Below are 12,617 nucleotides of genomic sequence, written 5' to 3'. Positions count from 1 at the left end.
CGGCCCGCGGGCCGTACGTTTGACACCCCTGCGACAGACCCCCATTGGCTGATGCACAAGGTTTATGTGACTCTTGAGATCACACCACGATTGAACCGAAAAGAATTGCAAATATGTATATATAGTCTGGCACAAAAACAACACTGGAGATTTCTAACAGAAAAGTATCTTTACAGTAAATTACGGTGGTGATAGGTCATCGTGCTCTGAGATTACTATTGTTTTTTTTTTTATCAAAACAGATAGAACAATAAACAGTTTCAATACAAGTTTCAGTGCTAGAAAGCTTAAAGTGTGAGTTCAGTCATACATACATGGGCCAGCAAAGGAATGATTTCGCCAGAAGAAAGTACATTTCTAGGAATGGACTAGCTAGTGCAGCGTTGACCCAACAAGTTCTTGTTGGGCCACTTGAAGAGGGGAGATTCCCACACAACCTGACAGAATGTGGGAACTTTTTAAATCGGCTGTATTGCAAAATATGTAAAGACAGCATGTGAAGTCCTGCTTCCACAAGGTGCTTCAAGAAAGTATTGGTTTAAAAATACAATCTCATTCAACCGGGTTGTACTGTAGCTCTTTTTACATTTTCTTCCAATGTTACACATTAAAGGTGGAAAACAAAAGATGTAAAATAATTTGCCATTATACATTTTTTATTGCACAAAAACAAACACATTTTAACAGACATTTGATAAACATCATTGGTCTTTACTTACTAGGTTTTCATAGCTGTATGGTGTACTTAAATGTCCAGATGTCTTTGAATTGGTTTCAATTCTTTCACTGATTTTTCTTAACAACCAATCAGCTTAGTTATTGGACCAGTTAAAGTAATTGTCTTTTAGTGTGATCACCAGTTTTGGTTTTGGTTTCCCTCATGTTGGCACTATTTGAACCAACATGGGACCTAAAATAAGAATCTGTTTGCTACTTCTCATATTTTGCCTCTGAAACTCAGCCATTTCTTCACTTCTATATCTCTTGCCCAGAGGACTTTCTGCTATCTTTATTGCTATACGTGCGTGGTTCTCTTGCCTGCCCCATTTCAATGAGTCGTACTGGCTACTGAAATGTCTCTAAATATTTGGACATTGAAACCACTCCATTGCCAGGGATTCTTATCTGGTCAAATTGTCCTCAGTGTGGCTTACATAACAGTTTATTGCCCTGTTAATAAAATCTAATCCAAACTCACCATCTAAAAACCAGCAGATGCCAGCATTTCAGCAGAAACCTGTGATGACTGTCTAAAAAGTTTAATCTAATTCCACACAACAGGAGAAATTCATTAAGTGAAAGAAACATGGTTGGTTTAATTCACTGTACGCCACCACCTGCTCTCTGATTGGTTAGTATGTTAGGAATTTGAGGGTCACAGCATCAACATAGTTTCTTTTGTCAAGAGCTCTGAGCTGCAGTTGCACAAAGAATAAATGCGTGACTTTTTTTATTTGCAGATATTTCTGCAGTCATGTTTTATTATAAGCAAGTTATTCAGACCCGCTTCCTTCTGTGGTTTGTGTTCTTGTTGGTGGGCGGAGGTACGATGTCAGCTTAGTTGGAAACCTCTCCATCTCATCTGTCACTGGAAGTGTGTGTGTGTGTGTGTGTGTGTGTGTGTGTGTGTGTGTGTGCGTGTGTGTGCCTCACTGCTTGTGTGTTTTTACTTGTGTGTAAGAGGATACAATGGAAACTTAACAATGCCTAGTTGCATCTCAGTTATCACCAGCGTGGCGAGCCTCCGTTCGTCTCACTAACTTACAGTCATTTATAAAATAGTATGATTGAAAAAAAAACAACAACAACAACAAGGATTTTATTAAAGTCTCAAGTGGAGGCGGTCTTTGTTTGACTCAACCATGACGTGAATAGTCGCTGTACTTGCCAGTTTGCTTTACATAACAATGAGTCTCCTCAGAGAAAAGAGGGGAAGGAAACAAGCCAGACGAGAAAAACTGGTCGAGTTGCTTTTGCTTTGCTCATCATTACAAAAGCAAGTCAGGAGCTTTTATTAGTCTTAATATTTCGCTCCGAGTTACTGATCTACGAATTTCTCCTTATCAGCGGACTTATCTCACCTTTTCTTCTAGAACATCATTCCTCTCACTGACAGCCCACCTTTGACTGTATTTTTTACTACTTGTTGAATAGCACCGCTCCGCCCTCTATGTGGATTGCTTAGTGTTCAAGGTTCAGGAAGATAACGAGAGGTGAGTGGCTGACGGAGAGCTTGTGTTATGTTACCAGAGGATCATATTACCGGAGACAGCAGGTTGGCTGAAACTTTAGCTGCCTTCAGATCGCTGTGACTTGAAGCAAAACAGGAACTGGGACCAACAAAAGGAGTTTTTAAGAAGATTTTCACAACTCACAGACTATTTCCTGTCGTTTGAAGACGAGGGTTCACCATGGGTGAGAAGACACAACTGTCGTTGCTGCTAATTTTGCTGTGTGTGTCGGGGCTTGTCCCTCGTTCGGCTGCTTTCGTGTTCTGGACAGCCTTGTTGAAAACAGACTATTATCAGAGCAGCAATGACACCATCTCAAAGTCCTGTGAGTGTGGGGTGTATGGCCGTAACTCTGAAGTGGCAGAATTCTCAGGCTTTGTGGCTGTTCCCAAAGGAGATCCCACAGGCTGTAGCCCATACACTTCCTACGACCGGAACTCCAGCCAGGAATGGATCGCGCTGGTGAAAAGGGGCAACTGTACTTTCAGTGAAAAGATCAACACTGCCATGCACCAGGGAGCAGCCGGTGTGGTGGTGTACAATGTGGACGACACTGGAAATAGTACCACTTACATGTCTCACCCAGACACAGGTGATGCTATCGCTATCATGATTGGCAACATTCAGGGCACAGAGATCGCCAACTCGGTGAAAAATGGAACTGTTGTGCACATGTCCGTTTATGTGGGCAATCCTCACGGGCCTTTGATGGACACGTACTGGCTCTACTTTCTGTCTATCGCCTTTTTCATCGTAACAGCCGCCTCGATCGCCTACTTTGTGTTCATCTCCGCAAACCGTCTGTACAGCATGAGCAGACACAGGCGCACCGAGAAGAGGATGAAGTCTGAGGCCAAGAAGGCCATCGGGCGCCTCGAGGTGATCACACTGAAACGAGGGGACGAGCTCACGACGTCTGACGCCATGTGTGCCGTTTGCATTGAATCCTACAAAGCGGGCGAGGTGGTGACGGTGCTGACCTGCGACCATGTCTTCCACAAAGCCTGCATCGAACCTTGGCTGCTGGAGAGGAGGACCTGCCCCATGTGCAAGTGCGACATCCTGAAGGCCCTGGGAGTGGAGGAAGACGTCAAAGACGACATGTCCACGAGTTCTCCACCAGAGGTCACTGTGATCACAGTGACAGGAGGAGACGCTCTGTATGAAGTCCCACTGAACGAGCCCATGAGCCACGAACCAGAGCAACAGCAACATCGCTATGACAACAGGGCCTTTGTGGAAGAAGACTCTGAGGCTCCTAGAGGATGAGCAGAAACAACAGGAAGAAAACAATGAACAATAGCAACTGTAACCCTTTGTAATGAACGAGGACAGTGGAATCAAGGTTCCAATCAAAGAAATATGATCTTCCAAATCCAGACATACTTAAGAAGAAAAAAAAAACAACTTGAAGAATTCATGTGTAGAGTAAAGATGTTGTTAATTAGGTTTCTGTTATTTTATTTCTTTTGGTTGTAATTCATGAATGACGTGTTTCCACAGATTTATCAGTAGACGGCTATGAAAACCAACAAGCTGCAGAGTGACACGACTGTCACTTTTCTGCTTTGCATAGCAAGCACAGTCGGAATTGTTTATGGACTCAAGTTGTGGTACGGGATTTGAATATCTGTTTGATGTCGGGGCCAAATGTTCTTCCTGTAGCTCGATTTACTCTCTGCAGCTAATTCACTGAATCCTTATGAGCAAACCAAATGTCTGTTTATAGACAAACTCAAATGTTTCACTTTCTTGCTGTCCCTGTTAAAACTGGTCTGGATCTTTCCATTTTCACTCAAGCGACAGGACCTTTTCTACATACACTCCCTCATGATCACGCCCTTGAGTGGAAAAGCAGAATGATTCACATTGCACTTCTACGACCAAAGAAAAAAAAAAAAAAACACCTGAAAGCTTGGAGCTTTAGAAATGTTTATGCTGGGACTGGCGTAAGCCTTATTAACATGGCAGTGAAATGAATGTCTTTTTAGACTTTAGGAGACTTTATAGAATTGCTTTCTTGGATAGTAGGGAAATAATGCATTCTTGCTCTTTAAATTATATATATTTAGACTTGCTTGTAGTTTATAATATAAATTTTTTTTTGTTATTATAATAAGACGATGCAAAAATGTTTGTGTAATCTTCCATGTCTAAAGAACAGATTTTCAAGCACAAAATCTCTGTCTTCCTGGTTTTCATTTGACATTGTAGAGTTTATTTTGGTTCATCTGGTCTACCTCTTAATGATTTTTTTGATTTGATTGGCACGAATGTGCTGAAAATGGTACTTAATAGCCCTTTCCTACTGCTGATTTATTTTCACGGGTGTTTTACAGATTCCAGGAGTCTTAAATTGACTTGTAAGCACAAATATTACTTCTGTATTAAATCACATTGATGTTGATAAGAATTCAATAAATCCCTCAAAATGAGGCTAACTCTGAACAACAGACGTCTGCATGGATCTGTGTGTAAAAGAGCGGAGGGTGTATCGTGTGCATAACAAAGGCGTGGTAAAAGTTTGTACTTATTTAGCAGGTTTTGGGTTTGGCCGTTGGAGAGCCGGGAAACAATAATTACCTCTCCCCAGGTGGGAACAGAAACCATGAACTTGAGCTGGATAATCATCACACTGCACCAGTACAGGGGGGCTGACGGAACAGGTCGAGGTGTGCAGCTGCATGCCGACCGAATTATTAAACACAGAACATTTCCATGAGCTTTCTGTCAAGCTTTTGGGAGCGTCCTCACAGTCCAGCCTCTAATAGGCCCGGGTGGTTATGAAAGCCTCTGGTAATAATTTATTAAAGATCTTTAGTCTGTTTGCTCTTCAGACTATTTATCTTGTAACGTCATCAGTTGTGGCCACAAATGCAGAACTCTATGAGTCGTCCCTTGCTTCTCTATGTTTTGCTTCCAGAAAGTCCAATAACGCTGTAGTGCCTTAATGTGACCTTCAGTAGTAGTTCTACAGGCTTTCTTATGGTTTGGTGAAACATTCATTTTAGACGATGGCAGCTTTTTTTATTTTATTTTTTTCATTTTTACCCCGTAAGCGTTAGCACATACCAGATTATGATCATCTAAAATGACACAGCTCTCAGGTGGTGTGTCAGATCTTTTATGAATTTACCAAGCACATGACTTTCAGATGCGGTTCACGTGTTGTAGACAGTTTTTTTTAAAGCTTTATTCTTCCCCTTTTTTCCTGCACTTCTTTAATTTTTTTTAATGTTTTTTTTTTGGCTCTAGTGACCTTTACTTGAAAGAGCTGAGACAGGATAGTTGGTAATGATAGAAAAGGAAGACGTGCGGCAAAGGTCATCATTTACTTAAACATTTTATTGAGAAACGTAAAGAAGGATCCACGATTTGAAAGTTTAGAAATGCAACAATCAGGCGCAATGAATGGATAATGGGATTATAACTATTTACATGCCTGCAACAACTATCTGTTTATCCATAAACAAAAAAAAGGGTAAAGAAGAATTACAATCTCTTGCAGATTTACTTGTGCTTCTCAACTAAACCAGTTCTGTTACAGATTGTAGGCGAAGATCACACGCACAATCATTTCCTATTAAATAGTACTTTCTGTGCCTCAGGGCCTTTCGGTGCAAGTCAGATGTTGATTTATTCCAGCGATACCTGTGCGAGTCCTGAGAAACGCTGACTGAGAGGTGTTGAGGCAGCAGCAGGTAGAATAACAAGCTGTGACAACACTACAGTTGGAAAGCACAGATGTGGGTCTCGCCTCTCATGGCGTTTCCTCTTCCTTTCTGGGTAGCGTGTTCTGAATTTCAGTTTTCTGCTGCGAGTCCTACGCTTATTTATTTTCACGTCCTACGCTCCCGGGTCGGATGGTTATAGTGGCACAACATCGAGACAGAGAATCAATAGCGAACTAACTGGCTGGGTTGGAAACAGCTGGCAAGCTCCGAGTTTAGAGGCCCTGCTCCGCTCAGCAGTGTCGCTCCTCTGATTTATTGCCATTGTTAAGGAGAAAATTGAGTCAGAAGGTTTTCATTTAATGGCGCAGTGGTTGGTGGCTGTGCCTTAATTCCAAACTTGACCTTCAGTTTCTTGATAAGAGTCAAAATACTGGAATTAACTGTAGCTTATCTACATTTTTTTTTTTTTTTTTTTTTACAACACATGAAATTCAGTTGTCAACAAATAAGCTTGAATGGTGGTCTGCACCCGGGTGACAAATACAGAAAACGGAGCAGTGTTTATGTCTAAATACACTCAAACCCAGACTGCAGGTCTTCTTTCTCTGTGGATGCAGCTACGGCTGTCCTGCAGCACCACCTGGTGGAAAATGACTTGCATTGCATTTCCTATTTTTGCTGTGTAGGGATGTCAAGGGATTTTCTAGTCAAAATGCACAGAATAATCACATTTTCTGCAGTAAAAATAGAAAACTTAATTTGATGTAGAGTTTAATGGAGTTGTGCCAGTCTTCATCTTTTTTTTTTTCTCTCATGAACTTTAAATCTGCTCACAGGCCTCCCTCATTTTCATCTCTGCTTGAGCTCACATACATGCACACACACACACACACACACACGCACACACACACATACATGCACGCACACACACTCACTCACTCACTCACAGATGCACTTATTTGCGTGCGGTCTCTCTTTCTGCTGCACTGCTTCAGCAGGGCAAAAAGACAGTCTTCCTAATCAAATTACAGTAAGTCTTGTCTCAGCCTCTCTCGTCCCAGACTGTCTTAGTAATTATCTAAACGAGGCAGAGAAATTAGATTACGAAAGTGCAGCAAGACCTAAATGGATCCATTTTGTTATGCAATGAGTAATTTACAAACCCCAAAAACATTTATATTCTGCTCGGATAAAACCGACGGATCACAAGCCTCTTGTTTGTGCGGAGCCAACTTGTTTTTCATTAGCTTAGTAATGAAGTGAAAATGCACAGAAATAAAGAATGCCACACAAAGCTTTCGCTCACATTGTTGGCTAAACTGTAGCTTTGCTGCTGGTATCATCTATGCATGGATTTAGCGAACCGACCACAGGTGCAGAATTCCAGGCTTGTCCACGGGGGAAACTTGTAGCCTCCACTTGATGTTTTAAGCTCTTCCTTCCCATTGTTATCGTCCAGCAGAACAGATACTGCTGAGTGCACCGGACAGGGCAAATCTCATCCTGTGTCGTTGTTGTTACTTCCCCCCTCCTGCCCTGTCCTTTGACATGTTTCCCGCCTCAGTCCGCACTGCTCTTTCTTTCCTGCTGACAGAAAAAGGGCAGCAGAGTGGGGTCAAAGCGAACCAGAGGATGTCTGAGGAAGAGACACCTCTTCCCCTTTGACTCAATGGAAGGAAGCATTGTCACAATGCGAGGTGACCGCGTTGTAGGTGGAAAAAGCTGGTCCTCATCGTCTGTTTGTCTGCTTCTCGTCATTACTGCTTCTCTGTCTTAATTTGAACAATTAGATCTCGATTATTAGGAGTCCTTAATAGACCACAGATATTTCTAGCCTGCCACCTACTGGAGAAAAGTAACTGCAGCACTTCTTTACTGAAGAGGTGTTTTCCACCTTACAAATGTGTTATTTTTGCTTTTTGTCACACTTAGATCCCCTAAATGCTTTAATATGCAACACAGGTCAGCTGAATTCGATTATCAAGATTATCAACAATCCACGTGAATATGACCCTGTTGAGAAAAGTATAATCGGAAGACAATTGATTAATGGATGACTAACTTAAAATAAGTCCAGCCAAATTTCATGACAAACAGTGAAGAGAAGAAGGTTATGCATGTTTTTTTTTTTTTTTTCCCCCCCTGTATGTGTTGTAAATATGGGGTTTCAGCAGGCCGTTATTCAAATGCTTCCTGGTTAAACAGGTGTTTACAGATAATGTAGGGGTTTTACAGCAGACTACTGTGATAGTTAGTTTTGAGATTGTGATCAGGCTTAAACCGTGTAAAAAAATGTTGAAAGTCTAGTTAGACCCTATGCGGTGTCTTCCTGCTGTTGTTCATCCTGCCGATGCTATGAAAGCAGCATACCTCATCACAGATAACAATGAGCAAGAGGAAGTGAAGCTGCAGGTCATGTGGTGCTATGAAAACAGTTTCCCCCCGAACACGACGAAAACAGAGGTTGAGAGTCATGGACTTCAGGAAGCTTTGCAGCGTTTGCACACACCCCCCCCCCTAGCATGGGGGGATGCCGCTCTGAAGAGCGTCGTTAGCAACAAGTTGATGACGGTTCCGTCTGTCGTGACTTGGACTCCCTGTGCCGATATTTAAGTCTCTGCCTAGAAAGCTCAGAATGCTGAGACAGAAAAGGCAAAATGTCCTTTTTTTCATCAATTTATTACAACAACGCATGGCACTTAGGAGCCGATGTCTCACTCATCATCTCTAGCTGTCACAGGAAGCGTAATGGGAGCAGAGGACAAGCACACCCTGACATGGTAGGGGTGTTATAAGGTCAAAACATTTGGGCTGACCTCTTTCACCGTGCTCAGTATGTCTTTCCATCTTCTGCCTTTTGGAGCCGGGCTGTCCAAAGATGTGGACCAATTAAAGTAGTTTTAAAGTGGAAAACATAAGCGCCAACACACATTATTCATCTTGCATCAACTTTTAATCAATGTTTTGTTTTAAACGGAAAGTAAATAGGAATGTAAACATCCATTACCTTTTACTGAAAAGCAGGCTTGGAACACCCATTTATTGAAATTGATTAATTTAAATATAAAAAAAAAGTTGAGGTACATTTAAATGTTTTTAAAGACACACGGCATTTGGAAAGTGTCACTATTTTCCAAATAAAAATGATCTATTGGATCCTTAGCTTGAGTCAAGCTTTATGAAAATGTTTAATGATCACAACTCTTCGTTCTTCCTGGGTGTTAAGTGCTCCATCTGTGATTGTCGTCTCCTGGTCCAAGGTGCTAAACATTCCCAACATTTGTTTTACTGCCTCTGTTGCCATTAAACATATTTATTGCACGAATGTGATCCACATCAGAGATGGAGGGAAACTTAATGTCAGTCCAAAGAAAAGCTCTGTGTGTCTGTACAGAAGCCCATCTTTAATCCAGAAACACTTTTGAGACATTCGTCTGCATTCACAGCAAAACTCAGCTTCTGCTCCCAAACTGATGCCTCAGCACTGAGCTGTACTTACAAGTACTGTATTTCGAACAATATGAATCCAGCCTGTAGAAATCCCGATTGGCTTTCCCCATCAATGGTCTTATTTGTATACGCTGCATAAAAACGATTTGTCAGCATGGTTTAGCCGTAACACTCAACAGCTGAGCCGAACACCGTCACGAGCAAGAGAATATCTCCTTTTTACTCTGAATTCTCGTGGCCCGAGGCGAGGATTCAAGCTAAATTTCCGCGTGGTAAGAACTGCCACTCAGCACAGTTTGACAACAGGAATCAATGATCAAGCTGCTTTTCATCAGCTCCTGCCATTTGCTGTAATTTTATTCATGCACATCTTACTGGAGGCTCCCTTCTCTGAAATATCAATAGTAGGCATTCGAGGGTGTGTATGTGTGTCGCCGTGTTTCCCAGCAGTCCATCCATCCAGGCTGATTAACTCCTTGTGTGTCCTGTTGCCTGCAGCGATTAATTAATGACCCATTTGCCTAATTGCAAAGAGCCGGGAGGACAAAGAGAAAAGCAAAAGAGTGATTGCGTGGGGATTAGCGAGGTAATGTTTATCTTTTGGTTTGGCTGTAAGGGAGACTGGGTCTGATGCTGATACGGATGCAAAGCTTAAGATCAGGTGCCAAAAAAAGTAAACTGGCGTGTACAAATCCAAAAAAAAAAATCTCCTGATTGCACCAGGGAGTGTATAATTCTGTCGCAGCGTGCATGTGCGTGCCGGCGAGTGTGACCCCGCTCTCCTGCGAGTGTTACATTTTTATGTCTGTTGCGAAACTGCAAAAAAGCCTCAGGTTTTTCTCAGCCTCCTTGCGAGTCTTTGTGCTGATTGTGCTTTTCCAAACGCTGTGCTCATTCTCAAAAGTCACCCGTTCACTCTGACCATCTGTCGCAGGCCTGCTCGGGCTTTCCGACACAGTTTGTCCACAAGCTGCATCTGCCATTTGGTTCATCGCTGAAAAAAAAAAAAAAAAAATAACAACTCTGTGTGGAGTTTGTCCTAATTTTTGCTCAGTAAGGGTCACTGCTAAGAAATGGCTCAACTTCAATCTTAGCTTGAGGAAATCGGACCATGATAAAGATGATTGTTTCTGTTGTATTCTTTAGGTGTTTAATTTGAAGAAGTAGATTTTTAGGCCTAAGCAGACTCGGCATGTATTGTAACTTCCACACTTACTCAAACTGCTGACAAGTCCTATAAAATAAATGCATGCACTGACGCGCCATCCTGCGGGAGCTGCGATTACCTCTGCTGCGTCTCATGCCAGCAGCAGGTGAAACCGACTGTGTCAACATGCAAACGAGTGGAAAACCTGTCAGAATAGATGAGGAGGGAGGAACTCCACCTGTTTGTTGCCCCAACAGTGGACCTGTAGGTGAATTCATTTCAAGACAGCAGCTGAAACTTATTTACAACTCTGTCTGACGGCATTAATATGCAATACGTCTACCTGATGAAATATTATAGTAGTTATTTTTAAAAAATTGTAGCAACAATAAATTCCGATTAATGATGTTTGAAAACCCCAAAAACTGTTTGAGTTGCCAACAATTGTTATTTTCTTCATTGATGGTTCAGTGGGAGCGTCAATAAATATCAGTAAATTTCACAACATGATTAAATGTGATTGCTGTTGTGTAGTTTAGTCGAAAGAATCACTTTTTTTTATGTCATCTGTGTTCTGAAGAATCCTGATCTGCATAAAACGGACTGAAAAACTTTTATAAATGCTTTATTGTCACTTGCGTTGTAATCGCAATAAATACCGCCAAATAATGTGAAACAATTTCAGGTTCACCTCGCCCGTCTCTGAACCACACTTTTCTTTAATTACTGCATCAACGTTTCTTAAGTGCAGGGTTATAACGTGCTATAATCTACCAGGATCAAATTCTGCTGAAGCAGAGAGAAAGATTGTTTTCTCTCACTGTAACCTTTGTTTATTTGAACAGGGTTTTTTTTTTTTTTTTTTTTTCTCAAAAATATCAGCCTGCCAAGAAAAGAAACCAGAAGCTTTTTTGTTTAGGAGCATTAAGTAGGAATTTGCTTACTGGTGTGAATAAAAGACTCAGTTCATATGTATGTGATGAGGATTGTGGCCTTGTTGTGAACGCTGCAGATTTTCCATGTGGTGCTGCAGGAGAAAGATATGTTTCTTCTTGAAACTGGCAGCAGGTTTGGGAGTTTGGGATTTCCTGTCCGTCTTCCTCTAAAATAGGGTCCAAGCAGCTCATCTTTAATAGTAGCGACTTATATAGTGCTCGCCCTCCATCTTCCTTGGGCCTGACTCAAGGTGATGCCCTCTATTCAGCCGCTAGCTCGTCCATCTGCTCCTTTAGAAATTGATTTTTACACAGTTTTCCGACTTTGCAGTCTGTGGGGGCTTCACACCTTGTTGTTTTTTAGGCTACAGGTTTGCAAAATAGTAACACTAAAAGATGACGCAGTGTCAGCATGGCTAGAATGTGTAATTTAATTCCCGAGGTATTCTGTTTATCTGCTTGGATACATGAAGAAAGTTGGGGACAACTTTCAAACATCATTAAGTTACAAACCAATATACAAAAGCTCTGAATATCCCACAAAGTACTCCTCAATGCTTTATACGAAAATAAAAAGAGTATGAATCAATTACCAACCAACCAAACCATGACCTTAATGGCCTTAAATGACAGGCATTTGTCAGAGAAGAAGCAGCAGCCACGGTAAGCAGTAGAGCTCAGGCGGAAGAATCTGCAGAACATTAATTACTGTAGCAATGCAATCCAAAAATCTAGCCGTTGTAAAATTGGCTCGAAAAAAGTTTTTGAAGGCAAGAAAAAACAAAAACCACAAGTCGCATTCGCAAGTCATTTAGGGGACGCTGACAGATCAGACGAGATGAAAAGTGAATCCTTTGGCACACATGCAAAATGCGCAGTGTGTGCTGTGGAAAAAACCAACACCACACATCCATCTGAACGCCTCATTCTCACCAGAGCATCACGCTTTTATTCAGCATTATGCTTTTCCTCAGCAGGTATTGTCCCTTCACTCACCATCTGCAGCCCTGTCGTATTTTTACAACGGTAAAATGTCTCCTGTTCATAACGCGAAGCATTTTCACTCACACCGTTTCCTATTACAGAAATACGCAGAAAAACCCCCCGAAAGAACATTTATTTTTGTGATTCGACTCCTGTTGCAAAGATGTGAGAATAATTTGTTGAATCTTTGTGCTGA

At 41.7% G+C, this 12,617-nt stretch overlaps 1 protein-coding gene across 1 annotated transcript; it reads left to right on the top strand.

Moving 5' to 3' along the window:
* The first annotated feature begins 1,920 nt into the window (after window positions 1-1,920).
* On the top strand, window positions 1,921-3,641 carry LOC106935823 (ring finger protein 128). The gene has a single exon (XM_015016517.1). It carries the CDS (start codon window positions 2,412-2,414, stop codon window positions 3,498-3,500), a length of 1,089 nt encoding a protein of 362 aa, XP_014872003.1. The 5' UTR covers window positions 1,921-2,411; the 3' UTR covers window positions 3,501-3,641.
* The last annotated feature ends 8,976 nt before the right edge of the window (window positions 3,642-12,617 follow it).

The sequence above is a fragment of the Poecilia latipinna genome, unplaced genomic scaffold (genome assembly GCF_001443285.1).
Source record: "Poecilia latipinna isolate Pla-1442-1.1 unplaced genomic scaffold, P_latipinna-1.0 Scaffold2029, whole genome shotgun sequence".
NCBI classification, from domain to species: domain Eukaryota; kingdom Metazoa; phylum Chordata; class Actinopteri; order Cyprinodontiformes; family Poeciliidae; genus Poecilia; species Poecilia latipinna.
Note: the sequence above shows the minus strand (reverse complement) of the source record. Positions and strands in the feature narration are given on the sequence as shown.

Bases quoted from the DNA above. Each gene is read 5' to 3' on its own strand.
- LOC106935823 (XM_015016517.1), top strand. From the start codon at position 2,412: ATGGGTGAGAAGACACAACTGTCGTTGCTGCTAATTTTGCTGTGTGTG.